Consider the following 21,225-nt stretch of genomic DNA (forward strand, 5'->3'; position numbering starts at 1 on the left):
GTCAATATCAAACAGCCCGAATCGGACTTTGTGTTTATAAAGTGTATGAGTGACGTCATCGCTGTTGTTATTGTAGTTACTCCTGGTGGGGCTGTTGTTGCTATTGCGGTTTGTTGCATTTTGTGGTGAATCGAATTGGAAGGCAAACCGGAGGGGGGAAGGGGTTAGGGGGTGGCAGCAACAACATTGCGGCACTCACTATGCAAATACTTCTGCCAGCGTACGTGTATATTTGCATTGGTGTGACAACAATATCATTTACAACAAGTCGCTCGCTGGAAAATCATGGGGTGGTGTATGGGTGGGTGGGTGTTCGGCAGGTAAGGAAAATTGCGCTTGGGGTCCGTTCGTCTACAGCTTGTTGTTGTTGTTGCTTTCTGCCGCCATGTCGCGCGAAATTTGCAATTGACGTTGACTATACTGGAAAAAAAAAAGATCTACGCCAAATCTTACAACTTTTTATAACAATTATTTTAAAAGCACACTTTAAATATGAACGAACATAGGAACTAGTTAAAAATATTACTATAAGAAATCATGTGTTATATTTTAATATATGTATTTTCATTTTTAATGCATTATTTTAACTTTTTAAATACATTTTTCTTTACAATATGGCATTTGATTTAAAATATTTAAAGGATTTTTTGTTTGGTGCGATAGAGTATACTGCTTATCTCTTTTCGACTTCATTTGACTTTTAGTTAATAGACCTTGTTTTCAGTGCATTGTGGTTATTGCCGGCTGGCGTTGCTTCTATTATTTTTGCTGCTGCCCAATGTTCACTCATGCGCACTTACAAGCCGCCTGCAACAGTGACAGCAACAACAACACAAAAACAACGGCAACATCTGCAACAATCACAACAACACGAGACCCCGCAGCAACAACTACAACAACAATGACATTTAAACGTCTAGAATTTCGCGCAGCGCTCAACACGAGTAGCCGTTGAAATTCAAAACAGCCAAGCCATAAAAAAAAACGAAAAAATTAAAAAAAAAAACAGCTCGACAATTGTTATAGAATTTTTCGTTGATTCTGTCGTCATCGCACATCGCGTGTGAAAGTTTTGAGGCAGCGGAAAAGCGGGGATAAAGATTAAGATGTAAGCCGGCTGAAAACGAGACAGGTAAGGGGGGAAATTGGGGGTGAAAAATGGGGCTGGGAAATCAAGAGGCTAGATCATGCATCATCATTATCAGACTGCCCCATAAAACGAATGTCAAGTTTTGAATTACCACAGCCGTCAATCAAAAAATTACAATTGTGGCGATTAAGTTTCCATGTGTGGAGTGGCATAAACCAATTGGAGGGCAAAAGATATCAAATTAATTATTTGGTCAATCATTCACTGATTTCGTTCTCATTTTTCGCCATGATTATGAAAAACTTGGCGAACAATTGGATTTTTTGAAGGGAATTGTGATAGCGTGGGAATTAAAAGCCTATTTAAATAGAGCGTTCTTTTATGGATAATTTTAAGATATTTCAGATCATTAAATAGTTTACAAAGCTCGATTTCAAAAAGGATAAACAGTGAAAAAACAATTCAAAAATTAAAAAATGTTTATACGCAGTTCTCTTTGAACATTTTTTTGAATACATCTGTAGAAAGTTGGCAACTTATCGCCCACGTCGCATTTGTATTTAAAACATGGCAAACAAATTTATTTCTCTCTTCTTTTTCTATAGTGTGACATTTTTGCAATTTGCAAAAATTGTCAAAATAATAACGATCCAGCGGCTATTATTAAGAAAATGTGAATTGGCCTGGGCTGCTCAATTAGCGTTGATTGTTGGTAGAGAAAAGAAAAACACTCGGCGAGGGGAGACGAATAAAATAGATATGGAAGTGGTGGGGAAGTGGAGTGGAGTAAAGGGGGTTTGAAGACCGTTAAGCAAATAGGAAGGAAGCAAAGAAGTTCAAGACCCAGAACCAAGACAGACCAGACTACCAGATACCCCCACCGCTTTACCTTTCCTATTTTTTTCTTTTTTTTTGCAAGCCGAACCAGTGAAGCAAGTCGTCATTGCCAGTCACCGGTGCCAGGTGTAAACTATATAGCCATAGCCCCTCATTTTCACAGCACAGCAAAATAGTATCATATATTAAAACATATATTTAGTTCAGCAGTTTAAAGACGTTCTGTATTAAGCATGTTATGTATTTAAAAAAGGATGTAATTGTTAGAAGATGTAATTTTTGTAAGTTTTCAGTTGAAATCACAATGATGTTTCTTTAGGTGCATCATACCCCACTCCGTTTTCCACGACGGAAATGCTGGACAAGCGACCGAGGAAAGATGGGAAATGACACTAGGAAATCGCGGGTAAACAATGCGCCACAACAACAAAATGCTGCCCCCCAAAGCCCCAAGATATCAGATAAGTTAAAGCCAGAGACTGAGAGAAAAAAAGACGGCGGGTTACCGATTTAATCGCCATGCAAATTTTGTCACGTCTGCCGAAGAATAAGACGCTTAGACGTGGGTTAATGCTGACCCCCGGTCTAGATAACTGGATAATGGAGCAGAGCAGAGGGAACTGCACCAGGGTATGAGGAACTCCAAGAGGCAGAGTGGGTAGATTACGAATATGGCAACTGATATTGGTATATATTTTGGATCCGGAGGCAAGAACCACCTGATAAGAAAACCCGGCCAGTCAAGGCGACCTCGTTTTTGTTCGAAATTATCAGCTCCGATTGACGATTCAAATTGCAAATGAAATGTTTCTAATATAGTATAAGTGAATATTACAACAAAAACATTTGCCTAGGAATTAGCAAATGCACAACAACAATTAACAATGGGAACGAGATCAGTGCGAGGTCAATGGCTGGTTGGAAAAATGCGTAGGATTCATTAAAAAAAAATAATACATAAAGAAAAAATAATAATAAAAAAATGCAATCATTTATTAACTGAAAGACTAAATATAAGTAAGATAATGTGACACTATTCTTAACTTTTTATCAATTATCACTTGTAAAATATATAAACATATTTCATTAGTACTAAAAATATATTTTAATAGTGCTCAAAATTTAAAACACTGAAAAATATTTACACAACAATTTACACCTATTCATCTCGCATTTATTCCCAATTTCTCACCTAATTTTTTGTTGTATGCCCAACAAATATAAATTGTTTAAACACGTTTGAGCTATTTAAATATTTTCACAAATTTTCGCTCCTTAGCCTGGCAGCAAATAAACACGCAAAGCCACCAAAACAGTAACAAAATCGAACGATCAATTTTAATGTGTGAGCTTTAATTAAAATAAACACGAGAATGATTTTTAAACATTTCCGAAGTGAATAGAGATACTGAATGTGCGGGGTGGGGGAAGAGAGGGGGGCGAGGCGGGCAGCGATCTCGAGACGGGTCTAGAAATCAGGTTGTTGGGTGGCATGGGTTAAGGGAAGCCGGCGGAAGGGGACGTTCTTAGCCCACCAACGGCACTGCAATAACAAGCAACGACGACGTCAGCCCATTTAGATGTAAGATCAGCGATAGACGACGCACAGGCGACGGTTGGCTATAAGAAAGAAGACTTAAGAGCGGGCAGACACCTGTTCCAGGCACCCAAAACGACAACAACTGCACGTTAAACAACCAAGGCAACAACTTTAGCAGCAACAACAACAAGGAGCTGGAGAACGGCGCCGATAAGTGTATGCAAAAAAGTAAAACGATGTACGGAGCAGAGAATACACCTTCCCCACTAACGAATCTACACTGTACCCCCAACACCCCCCCCCCCCTGCGAACATCCACCCCGTTTTAAAATCGCAACTAGAAGGCCGCACCTCCTGCAATATGGTAACAATTCTACAGTGGTCTTTGGCAAATCAAATCTAAAAAAAAATATTTATTGAAATGTTTGAAAAATTAGCAACTTTGTCAGATATGAAAATATCCAACAGAAAATAGTTGTACTATTTTTTATTTAAATTTTTTGTAATTTCGAAGAGTCCTTTTTGAACACTATGCCTTCCGCAACAACCACTGTATTGTTTTCCTGCGCTCGCCTTGTCGTGTGTCTTAAGTTTTTGCTAATAATAATATAGAAAAAAAAAAAGAAAACAACACATATAACGAAAGAAAAACAGCAAGAAGAGCACAAGAGATCAACAGAGCGAAAGAACAAGCGAACATCACATGACAAGTTGGGTGGGTTGGGAAAAGTTCGGTCTGGAGATCTGCCCACAGTGCAATCTGTTCGCAGCAGAGGAGAGGGGGGGACAGAGGGCTGTCCGGCTGGGGGGCATTGAAAGAGATCGCTCTTTGCTTATCGCGCTTATCAAATCGCCAACTGACAGCTGGCAGGGAAAGAGAGGAAAAGAGAAAAGAGGGCAAGGAAGGCTGAGACGCAGAGGAGTGGAAAATGTGAAAAGCCTGCGGGGTAATATATTGTTTAGCGAGAAAGATAGGACAGATCCATCTGGCTAAGTCGCTGCTCCAAGCTGGATTTTATTTAAGATGCAATTAGTTGAGATCATCTGATTAGCAGGGACTTACATGCTTCGGATTAATTTTATGAAATAAATATTAAAAAATTCTCAGTTCTGACAATTTGAGATCAAATGGTGCGCATACATTTTTTTTTTATTATAATAATCCAATGATCTCATGATTAATTATATAAATGACACCTATCTAATCTTGCATAATCAATTCAATCCAGATTTTTCCATTTTTCATCGCGAATTCTCCACGATTTGTCAATTAGCGAATGACATAAGAGACAAATCCGCTTGGCATTCCAATTTCCAAACGGCTACAAATTAGGTGAATTTTATTCCAATTCCAATGATGGCCCCACATGGCGTATGCGCGATCGTAAAATATTTATACGCCTCGTAAAACTGAGCCAGCGACATGTACACATTAACTTAGACCTCTTCTTATCAATAGCCAACTCAAAATAATCTTAGGCTCGATGATGGAAAAATAAACGAAAACCCTGACTAGATTTGGTTTTTGCAAAAACGTGGCCAACAGAGCACAAACCTTATCACCAATGGGCTGAAAAAAAAAAAACCATTGATAAGCCCACTTTAAAAAAAAAAATGACTAGGCGCTTTTTCTCCCAAATTTTGTAATTTCTTTCTGGTCGCTGCAGAAACGTGCTGTGCAATGGATTTCGTTTGACAACCAGAAAAACACGATGAATGGCAACGGCCAATGGAAGAAGTTGAATACGAAAGATTAGCATAAATTTGAAAATTTTATGAGCGATAAGCGAGCGCGACACGAAACCCAAAAATCAAAGCACAAAAATAACAAAAAAGTTACGAATATACAAACAAATAACATAAACCTGTTGTCGCCGCATCAACAAACAAAGCTTGATTTCAATAGTTAATATTCGAAAAAATTTGCGAGTTGCAATTTAAATTCTTGGACTCCCATGACAAAATTCCAAAATGGGAGAGCAGCGAAAGTAGGAAGATTATTGACGCCTAAAAAGGTGAGAAAAACATAGAAATACATATTCAAAAATACAACTTAAGGTAAATATAAAAATACCTTCATTTTTTGGAACCTTTAAAGTGCGTGTGTTTCACGTCTTGATAGCAAAAAGTAATCACATTGTAAGGTTATATTTATTATTATTATTTTTTTTCAAAAGCAAACATTCTGTGCTGCTCTTTTATATAATCCCCACATTGAGTTCCTAATTTTGGTGCGCCACAAAATATATGCCGCAAGCCGTTTGTTTTGTTATTTCTGCGACTTTGACTTCAGTTTCCACCTAACCAACTCCAAACCGCTCGCTCTCGTTCCCGCTGCAGGGAATCCATGGCGATCCAATACGATCCGATTGGATTCCCGACTCTGCCAGACGGAAAACACATCCACATCCCATAACGAGACGAGGGCCCAGACCAATACTAAAAAGCCCGATCAAAAACCAAAAACGAGACCAAAACGAATACCCCGAGCAAAGTACAGAGACTTCGCAGCAGACAGTGTTGGCAACCGGTTTGCGATTTATTTTTGTTGCTACCCCCCTTCGCACAGTACACCTCCCCCCTCTACCCAACCACCCTCTCTTATCAGGCCATCCCGTTCGCACTGGCTTATTATTATTATTTGCTGAATATTTAACATTGAAGCTGGTCAAAGCGGATTTTCATGGAACACGCACCAGTTTGAGCGCAGAAAAAAAACATATATACAAAAATAACAGAACAGAAGGTTTAGAAGTCTGAGATACTCTTGAGTGCGAGAAATTTAGAGGAATTTAGGTGGTTAATTGGTGGTATAAGTCACAAATATATACAACTTTTGATCAATTCATGGTATTGTTTTTGGTTAGGGTTCTTTTACAGTTTGATTCCAGGCTTCCACTGATTCTGAAATACCGTACAGGGTATCTTTCGCACTGCGACTGGAAAATCGAAAGCCTTTTGTCCGCAGGCTTCAAAAAAAAAAGGCGCAGACGAGACGGGGCGCAAATAAATTGAGTGGAAAGCTAAAAATAAGCTCCATTCCGATTCGCTGGCAGCGCTGCCGCGGCGGCAAACATTCAGAAATGCGGCAGACGCTTTGGCAACCGCAAAATGCAGCGGCAGCTACAACAAAACCATTTAAACAACAACAAACATATAAAAAAATAAAAAAAAATAAATAAAAAAAATAAGAGACAAAAATTCAGCAGCGGAAAAATGTATTATTTATTGTGTTTTTTTTGCGGGAAAATATTTTGCATAAGCATAAAATTAAGTAGTTTAAATAAATAATCACAAAAAATGGCCTAGTCGAATAAAAAAATGTTTTACACCCCGGCCACGAAAGCAGCGCCATAAATTGCAGCTGCATTGAAATTATAATTATTATGAATTCATTATAAATGACCAGCGGTGAAATTTGTTTTTATATTTATATATATACAAAAATTCTTTTTTTTTGCACTACTCTGTGCATTTTGCGCTTTTTATGTCATTTCTTAACGGCAGCAAACACAAAGTGTCGTTAAAGAAGATCGAATCGAATGAGAAATGTGAATGGAAGTCCACTAAATATGGAGCCGCAGTAGCCGCCGCTGAAATTTTTGTGATATTTGTATCGCATTTGTGGCTGCCGCGTGGGGCGTTCGTTCTTATGCATAATTAATATTAAGATCAGGGCTGTGGATACAAGTGGAGCTAATGGAAAAAGGGGGCAATAATAATTGAGCGAACGAAGGGCGGGCTGATTATCGAGTTAATAATAATCGCATGCGTTCTGGGAAATTGTTGACCTGCCCAGAAAGGTGCACATTATGTATCCAATAATAACACTTGTCCAATGAAGCTAATTTTATACGCTTAGCATGAAAATAGGGAGATAAAAAACACTAACTAATAACTTAGAGAATAGTAACTATTTACTGTTTTTATAGAATTCAATTTCAAATCCTCTTATATTAAACCCAACGCACCTTTCTTTTCTTGTGCTCCAATTCGCGCTGCGCCTTGTGCATCTCCTTGAGCTCCACCTCCTTCAACTGATCGAGGATGATCTGGTACTTCTCGCGATTTTCCACATCGAGCGCCACATGAAGATAGTCGTGCCAGTTGCGCGAATCGAAGCCCCAGTGGCAGGTGTGATTCTCGAACTTGCGATGCACATGACCCACGAATTTCTGTGGCGAGAACCAACCGTCACACTCCAGGCACTTGATGCAGGTCGGTTTCTGGTAGGAGTACATGTCCGGCGTGCAGATGCCCTCGCATTTGCCAAAGCACTTGTGATACACGTGGAAGCTGAGTGCACCCTTGGCCAAACTCTCGATCGGCACGTAGCTATTCCGGTCGGAGCGATGGAGCAGGGCGGCACAGAGTCGCTCCGCATCGGTACGGGTGATCAGGCCACTGGCCTTGACATCGGATGGCAGGATCTTGGCGGCCTTGAACTCCACCAGCTGATCGTGCGTGCACTGCGAGCAGTAGATGCCCAGCTCATCGAAGATCCTGTTGATCTGCTCCAGCGAGAAGTCGTTGAGAACGTTGTTGAGGAACTGTGGCAGGCACAGTCTCATCTCGCCGCCCACGGAGAAGCATCCAATGGTCTTGCCCTCCAGTTTCGTCTCGTACAACTCCCCGCATCCCGCATCCGCTACCGATAAAATCGGCTGAGATAGTTCCCGGGGGGGCGTGGCAGGCGAATATATCTGTGGCGGCGTGCCCCTCGTCGAGCATTCGTGATGCTGCAGATCCTGCGGCTCCGGCGAACTGAGTATTTCCTTTTTGATCAGCGCCACAACTGGCGGAGATGCTTGGCACTTGCCATTGAGGCCAGGACTCTCGCTCCTGCCATTGGTGACTATGTCGAGGACACCGGCGGTGGTGAGGGCGTGTCCTGGTCCCTGGAGCGATTTGGTGGCACTCGTCTGGTATTTCTTCAAGACGGTGCTAATCATGGGCGTCACGTATTCGGTCATTTTTGGGCAATACTTCAAATAACCAGATGTGGATACTACTAGTAATCCATTTTCACCATATTCCCGATTGTGACCCTTTTCGACTTTGAAACAAAAATTGCGCTGTTTATCTATATTCTTTACAACTCTTTATTTAGTGATAGGATTGCGACGATTGGGATCCATAATATTGATTCCTTTAAAGTTTCGATTTGTTTACTTGCACTTCACTTAACAATTTGGCACATTCGTTGATTGGTTTCTGTTTGGTTTTGTCAGCTAGTTTAACTAATTTTGTTGCATTTGCATTTTGCCGACGGCAAAATCAGCTCGCACACTCGCACCGCCACACAGGATTCCAATTTCTCGTACTTTCACAATTTTGTCGCGTGTTTCGAATATTTCGATATTATTTCAGTCGTATTTTTAGAAGGAAATATATATAATCGGGCCGGCTTTTGTCGGCTGTGTAAAACTTGTGCGCACTTTTCCTACTATTCCAATTCCTCTGCCCTGCACTTATTAAATTTTCGCCATAAATTAATTCCTCTTCGGCGCAATTTCTTAAGTTGAATTTTTGTATTTCATTTCGTATATCTCAATTTCTGAACTTTTTTATCTTTGCGCTGCACAGACGACGGACGCACACACACACACACACAAGCACGCACGCACACGGGGACACACGCACACACGCGCCGAAGGCCGGCAGACAGAGATGAAGCGGAAAGCACGACACAGACGATGGGCGAGAGAGAAAGAGAGAGGGTGAACAAAAACAAACGCCGCCTGACAAATTCTTTTATTGTGTCGCTGTTGTTGTTGCTATTATCGTTGCTGATGCTGCCGCCGTTGTTGTTGCACTATTTATAAATCTTTTTTGCGCTTGCAAATTATTTTTGCACTCGTTATTGAATATTTATTTGCATTCAGCCTGGCTGGGCCCCTCTCTTCGCAATATATATATACATATATTTCCAATTTTTTTTTTTTCGCAAGCGTCGCACGTGCGAGCTTTTTCCCCGATATTTATATTCGCCACTCACACACACGCGCACCGAGAGCGACACGTCCGAACGGTTCGAGAGCCGTTAAATTTTCGAACGAAAACTGAGTGTCGGTGGTGTAGTGTGGCCAGTTCTTCTGGCGCCCGTTACGGTGAAGTTTGTGCTCTCGCTTTTTGGCAGCTTTTCTTGTTTACCGCCGCATGGTCACTCTAGTGCCGCTTTTTGCACCGCTCTCTTAAGTTTTCTCTTCGTTGCTGCTACTTCCTTAACAGAAATGTTAAAATGCAACGCTTTTCTTACAGAGGCCGCGGTCTAAACTTATTTAAATAACATTTTATCTTTTAATAAGCAAATCAATGTAAATCAAATTCTTAAGACACCAGTCGTTATATCTTATTTAATGAAATATATGCTTTTACCAGATTAATAATGGTAATAATTTCCCAAAAAAACTTTTCTTATTAATTTTCTTATTAATTAATGTAGCAACTAGTTTATTTAGCATATTTTAGAAAAGGTTTCCCGCGAGTTCAGCGAATAACGTGACCACTTAAAAGATTAGATTTTGGGATATGCGGATAAATTGTCACGACCAATTTACAATGCTTAATCAAAGTTTAATCAAATCAGCAAATGCTATCGATAAGCAAAACTTAAAAATTGCCATTTAGTTCGTTTCTAACCGTGGCGGTCCCAAGTTCTTGATCAAGTGCACTTAAACCTATAGAAAAATGGACATAAAGAATACCTTTCTGTTTACAACGACACTATTTGGTAATTCGGATTTTTGCACTTTTCAAAATCATCATAATTTTTTTAATTTTTAAATATACGTGACCCCTGGGTCGCATGTAAACATTATGATCTAGTTTAGTTTTGATATACTTTTTTAAAAAACCAAAAGGTATCTTATAGTCGATGCTTGAGTACTCAATTAAAACATTTAATCTGACGAGTGTGTTGGGTAATATTACTTGATAATACATTTACACAATCGTAAAAAAGGGGGTAAAACGTAAAATAGCAAACTTTGTTGTTTTTTGACAATATGTTGTGATATAAACTCTGAGAGCGAGGGTATTTGAACGTCGGTCTCCTGAAGTTAACCACATTTCTCGCCATTCTCCTTCACTTCTGCTCTCTGCGCTTGCGCCATTGCACCGCTGAAAGATTGAAGAGAATTATTGATGTGCAGTTGCATTGCAGCATTCGGCGAAAGTGGAAGAAGGGCACAACGCGCTTTGCATTCCATAAAAATCGCATAACAAAGGGAGTTAATTAAAGTCCATTCGCGCACACATACATGCCCATTGCGAAGTAAACAAATTCACATTGGATTGGATCGCCTGTGTTTGCGTATCAATTCTCGCTGGTGGGTGGTTAGGAAGGCAAATGGGCTTATCTACGCCCTCTTATCTATGCCCTCTGTGCGTCCCATTGTCCAATTATGGAATATTAACGCCGTCTATTTCTCGTCCACTCGCAGTTCTCGTGGCCAAAATCAAAGGTTCTGCTCTGAACGCCAGCAATTATCAGTACCAAGTGGTGGCCGAGCAGACAGCGCCAGACGATTCCCAGATCGAATATATATTCCTCCAACAGTCGGATATGATGAAGGTATGGGGCGCAAATCTCACTGCCATTACCTGGGCCCATGCCGTCAACAGCCAGCAATTGCTGGACGAGGTCCTAACCGAAACCAGTAAGATCATTGGCCAAATATGCGCGTGTAATGAACTTATCAATGGTATCATTTCCCTGCCAAAGGTGGCATTGACTTCATCGAAGCGGACATTGTGCTGGGCAAACTGAATGGCGATGGCGAGGACATACCCATAATGGCCCATCCGCCGGCCAATGTCTCTGATCTTACGCTGACGGATTTTCTCTACCAGATCATTAATTTCAATCGGGATCATGAGGACCAAAAAAAGGGCGTTAAACTCGACTTCAAGTCGATCGAGGTGTTCGAGGGTTCCCTGGACATTCTGGACGTGAATATTCCGAACGTAAGTTTGGTCATCGAATCCAGGATATCGGAGCCAACAATAACATTACCTCTGTGTTGCAGCCTACCACCTATCCTGTGTGGATAAACGCCGATATTCTAAGTGGTCCCGTGGAACAGAATAGGACCGTGCCCGTTGATGCGGACCGATTCTTCGCCGGCTGTATGCGCTACAAACAGGCAGTGCTCTCCATCGGCTGGACAACTAACTGGGGAGCCGACTTCCGGAATGGCGAGTACACGCAGCAGCAGTGCGATGACATGCTGGAAACGCTGAGCGGGAACAATGTCCTATCCACTGGCCAGGCCATCACCTTTCCCGTGCGCGCTGGCATTGCCGCCAATAGCGAGGAGCAACTGCATCGACTGGTGGCCGCGGTAAACGAGACAAACGAGAGCACCCTGACCATCTGGTCGTCTGCCGGTGACTATGTGGATGTGGATAAGTTGCGAAAGCTGATCTTCAGCTTCGGGTTGGACAGAGTCTATCTGGATGTGCCGGAGGAGCTGGCCTCACAATTGAACCTGGACAATCCCGGCAACGGAGCCAGCACCTTCAAATCCCTGTTTGGCTTCAGTTTCGTGAGCCTTTGTTTTTGGGCGCTGTCTAGCTGGATGCAGCAGTTATAATATACATAATTAATATAAGTACGGTAATCAGAGCAATTTTTATACAACTTCCAGAAAACACCATTAAAACTTATACTTTTATGTGTTGACAGTTTTATTTTCGTTTAGGTGGAATCATGGGAAATCGCCTTGGATGACGCGTCATCTTATATAAAAAGATGAATTTTAAAACACATTTAATTATTCAAGTGTATTGTGTGGATTTAAAGAAACTTATTTAGGGGAATATGTTTTTCAAGGCAAGAAAAAATGAAAAGTTTAATAGCTACAAATGTATAAATGGATTGGATTTTCGATTCAAAATTATATGAAGATATGTTTGGAAATTTTTTTTTCAGGGTCTCCATACGTAATTTTAGTAACTACTGCCATTTTCAGAAAGTCCCTCTTTGATCACTTGATTTTAATCATTTTTTCTATTCATTTATCTTAAGGAATTTTTGGAAATATTTCCGTGGTTCACAGCTGCTCTTTATAATTTAGGTATTTAGATCTTACACTGATCGACATTTGTACATAGGATATGCGTTATCTTTGCAGTGCTAGCGTTATTTGTACAAGACTTAAAACAACAACTTTAAATTTTTAGTTTTTCGGCCTACCTATGTAACTGAGCAACAATTCTAGCTGCCTATGTTCTCTGTTCAATATTATTTCTTTTTAACTTCAGATCAATCTGGATGAAAACCTTAAATATCGCTATACGAAAGTTATGAATTATAATATAAATATAAATACTTTGGGCATGAGCAGTTTTAACTTCAAGAATTAAGGAAATGAATAATGGGGCGCTCTACGCGTGTCGCTCTATATACAATTTAGTTTATCCTACTAAAATAGTTAATGACTTTTTGCTTGCGTTTTCTGCTGTTATTTGGCACTAAAATAAATAATCTTATAAATCTCTCTCGCTGTCCGCAAAGCGTGCAGATGTGTTGAGGGAACTCCTTATGCGATTGGCGCGTGCGTGGTTGGTAATGTGGTGGTATGTGACGTGAATTGGAACGACATCCTCGATGAGCAACTGGGTCCAGACTCTTAGAGCCTGGCTAAGGCAGAATGGTTTCATCACGCTGTTCTAAGCAATTTTAAGCTACGGCGACGTAAATGAGTCTTAGGCAGATGATCGTTGGCGGCACCGTCAGAATGGCTTGATGCCAACGCATGTATTATCTAACTACAACGTCGGGCGAGTGCTCGCTGATCAGACGCTCCCTGTGCATGCTTTCCATGGTACCATTCTCCTGTCTTATGCCAGAATCGCGATTATAGTCCAGTAGGCGCACTCCCACACGCTCGTTGCCCGATGAACTAATGTTGTTCCGGAATAGTTGGGCCACCGGCGCTGTGGCTGCCTTCGAATTTACACCAAATGCGTTCAGTGGACGCAGGACACTGGCCTTCGCCTTTGGATCGCTGTGACAGATGTGCGTCACTTGCCGCGTCGGGTACCAGCAGGTGCATATGAGACCGCCCGCCAAGAGTATGCCGGTTACGATCTGTCCCAGCAGGACAATTAGCGGAACAAGCGCAATGTCTGCAGCAATTTCCTCTGACACGCGTACGCGCTCCTCGCACCACATCATAGGTATCATGACCGTCGGGACATTCTCATACAAGCTGAAAGAAAATGAAAATTTTAGTTCATGTAAAGAAAGGGCTTATGTAAAAATCAAGATACTTACGAAACACCCGGAATTGACTCCATGTAGTAGTTGGCCTGAAAGCCACCACCCACGTCCATTGGCACGCCCGCATTGGGTTCCAGGGTCATGAAGAACTCGTGCTTCTCGCGTTCTGGTCGCAAACCCTCGATGGCCTCCAGATAGCTTGGATCCGCCAAGTAGAAGTGTGGGAAGGACGTGTAGACGGATGCGTTCATGGCGCAGGGTCCGATATTGATCACCCCGCTGGGCATACACTTTCCATTGACGCAATAGCAACTGGTATCCGGATAAAGGGTGCCATTGTCCACAGCGTGCCGGGTGCCACTGAATTTGTAGGCGGTCACGCCGTGCACGGTCACAGTTTCCACGTAGTCCAGTGGTATAGCACGGCACATCTTGGGCATGTACATGTAGACGGTGTCTTTGGTGCCAAGGTTGGGCGGAAAGAATTCGCCCATCGAGCCGTGCACCTGCCCGCAGGTGCCGTCAAAGGCTCCAGTATGCGTCAAATTGTTCCACGTATGAATCTGACCCATTTTCGCGATATCATCGGCTCCTGTGAACATGTTGATACCACCATCGAACTCGGAACTGCCATTTCGTGGGTAATGGTAGCCTACACGTTTGTAGGGAACATCCTGAGGGCTTAACAGCTTGCCCAGGTTTATGAATGGATGCTTGTAGCCCGAGAAAAGCATTTCATTAACGGTTCTCGTAGTGGTCACTCTCTGTCCATACAATTTATTGGCAAAGTTAACGGCACCTCTGGCAAAGTAATTGTCGGCCGCACGTCTAGCAGCAGACTGTTTAAAAATAATTAAGATGTAAATAGATTTCAGTGAGATTGAGAGATTCTGGGAACTTACGTGCGCTACGCTGTTGACCGTAGTCACTTTATCCCATAAACTTCCATTGCTGCCGGCAGCATCAAAGTAGAACCAGGACTTTTTGCGAAATGATACGGAGGCGTTATGATTGTGCCATTCGATGTCCACCTTGTCGGGTTTCTCTCGAAACCGATAGGGTCCCAGTTGCTCAAAGTGGGGCTTCTTACTCGAGCCCACATAGAAGTCCTCTGGATTCGTCCAGTTAAATAGATAGATATCGAAGTCCAAAGGCAACGGCGACACCTTCCAGCCCTCGAATGATCGTGAATTGGGGCTCAGGGCCATTTCCTATTATAATGAAAAGTTATAAATACAATGATAATCGATTTACATAATAAGCTGGCAATAATTGAGGATAACTGGTTGCTAAATTGGCACAGCAATTAAACATCGAATTCGTTGATGAAAAATTGCGCATCGAGTATGCGACCAATGTGCATATGGGTGAACCGATCAAAGTTCACAAATGATCTGTGCAATTGGTACCCATTGGAGCATCCATAATTGACTCGCAATACACATGTACTTGTAGTGTTGTGCACATTGAAAGTGCCATGTACATAGGCACTATTTTGCATAAAACTAATAGTGATAGAGTGACGCTTGAAATGCACTTTCTCGCTACATTGTAGGGCTCTATCTCCGCGAAATTGCAGGTGCTAGGTGCGATTACATGGGTTTGGTGGATTGCTCTTATCAGCCATCAATCATTGTAAGCCAGAACGATAGACATAATAACGATCGTCTAGATCGCAGACCACTGGCCACCATTTTGTATGGCCCAGGGCCTTATAATCTATATAATTGGAACTGCGACTGAGCTACAGGAAATGACTAAACTGATAAAATGGCAAAGGTTTGAATTAGGTTCTAAGCAATTTCGACCATGTTCCCCATAAGCCCTGTAAAATCCTAATGGATTACACATGTCTGCCGGATTGCGTATCGAAGTGGAGCACAGGTGTTCGGTCAGGGTCATCGGACGTGCAAAAGTGCGGTTACATGCACATGCCGGTTCTGGATGGTTATGGCCGTTTATGAGCGTTTTTTTGCCATATATGCCATACATGTATGTAGGTATGGAACTGAAGAGCGTTGTCTAATCGAACATGGCTATCGCAAAATGGGTTATTTTTCAGGTTTTGTCCAAGATAAGATAGCGAGAAACCCATTACAATTTCGCGGCCGCAACTCCAACACTTCGGATGGTATTTCCGCCGACCCAGAGCCAAAAAAACATTAAAGGGGAACACATTTCGATGTTGGATTATTGACCCCGTGATTCACATTGACAGGTGTGCCCTTTTCTTTTTTGATAAAGCCAATTAATCACTTACTATTTTTAGTAGCCACTGCCAACAGGAATCGCGATCGAAACTTTCATGAGTCAAAAAAAACACCTGGCTAACCAAAATATTATCAATTTAATTGATGATTATTTGGAAAATGAAAAAAAAAAATTTAAAAAATTCGAATTAATTTAAAACCTAACATGAGGAGTATCATTCTAAAAAATTTGTGCAATATTAAATGCTCATTTCAACAAGGTTCCTCGCTCTTCGTTCATTGCCATTTAACGATCACAACGATTAAGGAGAACGCTTTGCAATGAGATTTTAACTGCCATGACTAAGCACTCTATATACAGAAAAAAAACACACCAACTATAGCATTAACATGCTAATTAAAGGCACATGCAAATGTTTAGGATCTTACATATGCGAGTTTTTTACCCACCCAACAATAACTTTACAAAATGTACTCTATAAGGGATCATTTCGCCTGTTGTTAGTCCTTATCTTATCTATTGGCTTGGGGTGATTTGGAATTACGCGAACACCTGCACACACTCAATTTTCAGTGTCTGTCTTTGCGTTCGTTTGCTTTAAATCAATGGAAAAAATTGTTGCCTCCCAATCCAAGTGGTATGCAAATGAGTCTCCCAGTTGACCTCTGCACACATTGCCAATTTGCCGGCTTGCGAAACTTAACCCAAAGGTCTGAGAATCCAAGGCAATCAATGTCGATAAGATAGGAATCGATTGCAAGTATTGCTACTAATAAATACATAGGTATGTACATCTAGTGGAGTACCAACCTGGCCGCGCATACGCGTAAACATATCGATCCAGTTGCGGAAGAGGTAAACCCCGCTGGCGATGCAACAGATCCCAAAGAGAACGATGCCCAGTCGGGCACAGTGGCGCGTCCGTGATGTCATCTTGGTGGAGCTGCGCCTGGGTCTTGGTGGCGGTGCTGTAAATTGATGTTCTTTGCTTGCAGGGCGTCTTCCTCGATCGATCTCTTGTTGCGCACTGAGCGTGGAACCCTCGCATCGACTGCGTTCCCGTTATTGGCGTCTACGGAGAGAAAGGCAGAGAGTTAGTGAGCGAGAAATAGAAATGCGGGCTTATCGCTGGCGGAGAGACCACTGTACAGTCCGTCTTATCGCACGCAAGAAATCCGGAGGAGAAAGAGAATTGTGAAGAGAACCAGAGAGAGAGAGGGAGAGAGAGGCGAGAGTGGCGACGCATAAGTGGCGATCACATACATAGTTTAACTGCGGCGTTTATACACATTTTGTGTCTAATTGTAATAAAGTTTTTACTTGGCACTGGCCAAACCGCAAGCTTAATATGTACATACTTACGTATGTATGACATATTTACTAAAATGAATACCCAAAAGTACAAGCATTTGTATGTATACATACATATGTATGTACATGCATAAGTAACTGCAAGCTACAGTGTAACATTTTCAATATGAAACTAAGCACAAATTAACAATTTTTGTTAAGCAAATCCTTTTTAAGGCTACTTTTTTTTTGATACAGTTACAGTTTACTAATAAAAATTACATTCAAATTACAGACGTAAGACTGTACATTTGTAAATTAACGAAATAATTGCTTAAATGTTCACATATGTATCAATTGTGGTTTTTTGAGGGTTGTTTTAAGAAAACCGGTCCGAAGGGCTGGCTTTAATAAATATAATACTCTTCTTAATACAGGAATTACGTCAGGTGACAGCAGACAATGAGTTTTGAGTTATCACTCCACGGAATCTATACTCAGACAGTACTGTTTTTGTACCATACATACATATATAGAACACTGATTATCAACGCTTAGTCACTAATATGTCTTTTTTGGCACACTTGCTACCGTTAGCATAGAACCGTTGATATGTTAAGTCTAGCATGACCCTGTTAGGCAAACGGTGTGGTTAGTATACTTAGGTCAGTACTAAAAGATCAATTTCCCTAGTGATTTTAGCTACAAAATGCAATTTAAACCCACTAAATCCTACGTAGCTGATAAGATTTGACTGAGAAAATTTGTTTTGTATTTCTAATAGCGATTTCTGACTCTAAAAACATATCTTACATACATACATATATCAACTCAAAGAAGCTGGAATCGTTTGCCCATTTTTTGCCCATGTTTGCTCACCAATTAGTTTTTTTTGCTCACGTCCAGTTTTTGAGATATGAATTTTCGAACAAGTTCGAAAATTTTCGAAGATCAAAAATTTCACTTTTTTCAAAATTTTTTTTTTTTAATCGCAATAACTTCGTTTGCCCACGTTTGCCCACCCTTTAGAATTTTGAAAAAATTTATACTTTAGAAAATATAAGACATTCAAGTTTACCTCGGTCTACTTTGCCCACCCTTCGAAATTAGTTTTTTTCGTTTGCCCACTCTTAAAAATAAAAAATTTCGATTGCCCACCTCTTAAAACTAAATAATTTCGTTTGCCCATCCTTTAAAATTAGTTTATTTCGTTTGCCCACCCTTTAAAATTAGTTTATTTCGTTTGCCCATCCTTTAAAATTAGTTTATTTCGTTTGCCCATCGTTTAAACTTAGTTTTTTCATTAGCCCACCTCTTTAAAATATATATTTTCAGTTAAAAACGTTTGCCCACCCCTTAAAAATGGTTTTTTCGATTTTCCATCTATAAAACCAAATTTGTACAGATGTATGTAATAACTGTAAGTTGTGGCGCCAATTTACATATGTATCTTAGGATCGGCGGACAGAAGCACTAATATTATTTGATTATGATGAACACATATATGTATGTATGTACATAAATATATATGTATATATACAAAAAACTATATATATGTATGTTCATCAACACTTGCATGAAATTTATTAATGATTAAGAAAATTTGATAATTGATCCGCCGATCCGGTGGGCTAATGAAAAAACTAAGTTTAAACGATGGGCAAACATTATAAACTAATTTTAAAGGGTGGGCAAACGAAATAAACTAATTTTAAAGGATGGGCAAACGAAATTATTTAGTTTTAAGAGGTGGGCAATCGAAATTTTTTATTTTTAAGAGTGGGCAAACGAAAAAAACTAATTTCGAAGGGTGGGCAAACGAAAAAAACTAATTTTAAAGGGTGGGCAAACGAAATAAACTAATTTTAAAGGATGGGCAAACGAAATTATTTAGTTTTAAGAGGTGGGCAATCGAAATTTTTTATTTTTAAGAGTGGGCAAACGAAAAAAACTAATTTCGAAGGGTGGGCAAACGAAAAAAACTAATTTTAAAGGGTGGGCAAACGAAATAAACTAATTTTAAAGGATGGGCAAACGAAATTATTTAGTTTTAAGAGGTGGGCAATCGAAATTTTTTATTTTTAAGAGTGGGCAAACGAAAAAAACTAATTTCGAAGGGTGGGCAAAGTAGACCGAGGTAAACTTGAATGTCTTATATTTTCTAAAGTATAAATTTTTTCAAAATTCTAAAGGGTGGGCAAACGTGGGCAAACGATGTTATTGCGATTTAAAAAAAAAAAAATTGAAAAAAGTGAAATTTTTGATCTTCGAAAATTTTCGAAAATTTCAAAATTCTAAAGGGTGGGCAAACGTGGGCAAACGAAGTTATTGCGATTAAAAAAAAAAATTTTGAAAAAAGTGAAATTTTTGATCTTCGAAAATTTTCGAACTTGTTCGAAAATTCATATCTCAAAAACTGGACGTGGGCAAAAAAAACTAATTGGTGGGCAAACATGGGCAAAAAATGGGCAAACGATTCCAGCTTTTAAATTTCAAAAATTCGATTTTTCCGAACCCAGCTTCATTGAGCTACATATATCACTGTACTACTCCCATTGAATTGAGTTATTTTCGGTTTGCTGACTCCGAAACTTTTTAGCACCAAAGAGTATTATTTTCCGTTTGCTGACACGGAACTTTAATATTTTTTAGCAATGTTTAAAGGTTGGAAAGTCCGTGATTCACTGTATCGGCACATTTCAGCGTGTATTATTTGTTTTGATTCGCGAGTGTGGGACTGGATCGAAAACACGTTTCATACTCCGTATTCCATACCCTGACACAACCATCAAAATCGCAGTGCGCAAGGGCGGGATGTGGGGGCGCTATAGTCAATATTGTTTACACTTCTTGGGGCTGGCTAGCAACCGCTGGCTGAGGCGCTTTTGGCCTTAGCTACGGCCATAACTGTTGATAATTCAACGATTTTTAAAAATACATTTATATAGGTATTTTTATGATGACTTATTTCGTTTTACTAATGCACACGTAGCGAGGTTAGGAGTAAAACCCGTTTTTGTTGTGTGCTTTTTTGCTTCTTTATCTACAACAAAGTCACCTCACATGCCACGCCCACCCCCCACCAACGCCCACTTTTGCGCTCTGATTGTTTTGTGGTTTACTACACCAGATTATGAAGATCACATACCGCCTAATCATTTGTTCATACATCAATCACGCGAATTTCGCACAATTGCGATTTTCCACACTAGCGAACATGAAATATTAACACTCGGTTTATCCTTGAACTTTGAGCGTCACTTCCGTAACCTGTTGACAATGTTTTCTATGTGTTTGCTCATCATGCTTGCCTTATTTGCTCTTTTAGCCTAAAAATAACCAGCAACACAGTGCAATGTGCCAACAAAATATACATATGTATGTATGTACACATGTATGAACATAATTCGTTGCGCGGCTACACTTTTCATACGATTTCGATTCATTCGTTTTGCGAATTCATCGCAATGCGTCAAAATTTCGGCATGTTAACTTCTTATACACAGGAAGTTAATAACTATTATGTGGCTCTTTTTGTGTTTGCTTAAAAAAAAAAAATTATCTACTGAAGAAATCAAAAAAAGGTGAACTCTCTCGCGCGCTCTTTCTCCACTGACATTCCTTGTTTTTCATATTTTTTCTTACATTTTCTTGCAGTTGACGTTGTTTACTAATTTATTTGCTTTTCTAACACTTTTTCCACTTGTGAAGTGCTCACGGCACGTGTCTAATTTTTCTTCAAATACTTTTAAATTGAAATCAATTTCAATTGCAGCGACGCGACAGTATAAATATTCTACACTGCTTTTGTGTTGTTTTTGCTTCCACAGCACGCGTCTATTTCTTGCCATTGGCCGTCTCGCTTCCACTCGCAGGGTTTCAGGAGGCGGCGACGCACCGTTAATAGTTGATCTCGAACTAACGCGCGCGATCAAGAGCGAACGTGTCAGAGCGGCGCTGCGCCTGCGACTGAATAAGTATTTTCCAAAGAGCCACCAGCAACAATTATATATTCTTCGTTAAGGCGAA

The 21,225-nt window shown here is 40.4% G+C and overlaps 3 protein-coding genes across 5 annotated transcripts in view; 1 reads left to right on the plus strand and 2 right to left on the minus strand.

Annotated features, from left to right (window-relative positions):
• LOC6611592 (histone-lysine N-methyltransferase SETD1A) overlaps positions 1-9,515 on the minus strand; it is an 82,802-nt gene extending 73,287 nt beyond the window's left edge. The window contains exon 1 of the mRNA XM_002036093.2: positions 7,439-9,515. Coding sequence (XP_002036129.2) covers positions 7,439-8,440 — 1,002 coding nt within the window. The 5' untranslated portion in view covers positions 8,441-9,515. The remainder of the gene's footprint in view (positions 1-7,438) is intronic.
• Positions 9,516-10,123: 608 nt separating this feature from the next.
• LOC6611595 (protein FAM151B) lies at positions 10,124-12,145 on the plus strand. 2 transcript variants are annotated; one of them, XM_002036096.2, is made up of 4 exons: positions 10,124-10,200; positions 10,913-11,128; positions 11,194-11,435; positions 11,498-12,145. In XM_002036096.2, exons 1-4 carry the CDS (start codon positions 10,158-10,160, stop codon positions 12,062-12,064), a joined length of 1,068 nt encoding a protein of 355 aa, XP_002036132.1. In that variant the 5' UTR covers positions 10,124-10,157; the 3' UTR covers positions 12,065-12,145. The 2 variants fall into 2 exon arrangements, with proteins under 2 accessions (XP_002036132.1, XP_032583131.1); XM_032727240.1 differs by lacking the exon at positions 10,124-10,200 and adding an exon at positions 10,621-10,798.
• On the minus strand, positions 12,141-21,161 carry LOC6611596 (protein peste). Of its 2 annotated transcripts, XM_032727236.1 has the most exons (5): positions 20,842-21,161; positions 16,717-16,978; positions 14,598-14,906; positions 13,750-14,534; positions 13,234-13,684 (listed from the first exon to the last, which is right to left on the minus strand). In XM_032727236.1, the coding sequence occupies exons 2-5, from the start codon at positions 16,837-16,839 to the stop codon at positions 13,234-13,236; spliced, it is 1,668 nt and encodes a 555-aa protein (XP_032583127.1). In that variant the 5' UTR covers positions 16,840-16,978; positions 20,842-21,161. The 2 variants fall into 2 exon arrangements, with proteins under 2 accessions (XP_002036133.1, XP_032583127.1); XM_002036097.2 differs by lacking the exon at positions 20,842-21,161 and having other exon boundaries at positions 12,141-13,684; positions 16,717-16,929.
• Positions 21,162-21,225: the final 64 nt, after the last annotated feature.

The sequence above is a fragment of the Drosophila sechellia genome, chromosome 2L (genome assembly GCF_004382195.2).
Source record: "Drosophila sechellia strain sech25 chromosome 2L, ASM438219v1, whole genome shotgun sequence".
Taxonomy (NCBI): domain Eukaryota; kingdom Metazoa; phylum Arthropoda; class Insecta; order Diptera; family Drosophilidae; genus Drosophila; species Drosophila sechellia.

Excerpts from the sequence above, each read along its gene's own strand:
- LOC6611596 (XM_002036097.2), bottom strand. The coding sequence starts at position 16,839 with ATGACATCACGGACGCGCCACTGTGCCCGACTGGGCATCGTTCTCTTT. Across the intron at positions 14,907-16,716 it reads TTACGCGTATGCGCGGCCAG|GAAATGGCCCTGAGCCCCAA; the intron begins GTTGGTACTCCA and ends TCATTATAATAG. Across the intron at positions 13,685-13,749 it reads GAGTCAATTCCGGGTGTTTC|CTTGTATGAGAATGTCCCGA; the intron begins GTAAGTATCTTG and ends ATTTTCTTTCAG.
- LOC6611595 (XM_002036096.2), top strand. The coding sequence starts at position 10,158 with ATGGACATAAAGAATACCTTTCTGTTTACAACGACACTATTTG. Across the intron at positions 10,201-10,912 it reads GTTTACAACGACACTATTTG|TTCTCGTGGCCAAAATCAAA; the intron begins GTAATTCGGATT and ends GTCCACTCGCAG. Across the intron at positions 11,129-11,193 it reads CGAGGTCCTAACCGAAACCA|GTGGCATTGACTTCATCGAA; the intron begins GTAAGATCATTG and ends TCCCTGCCAAAG.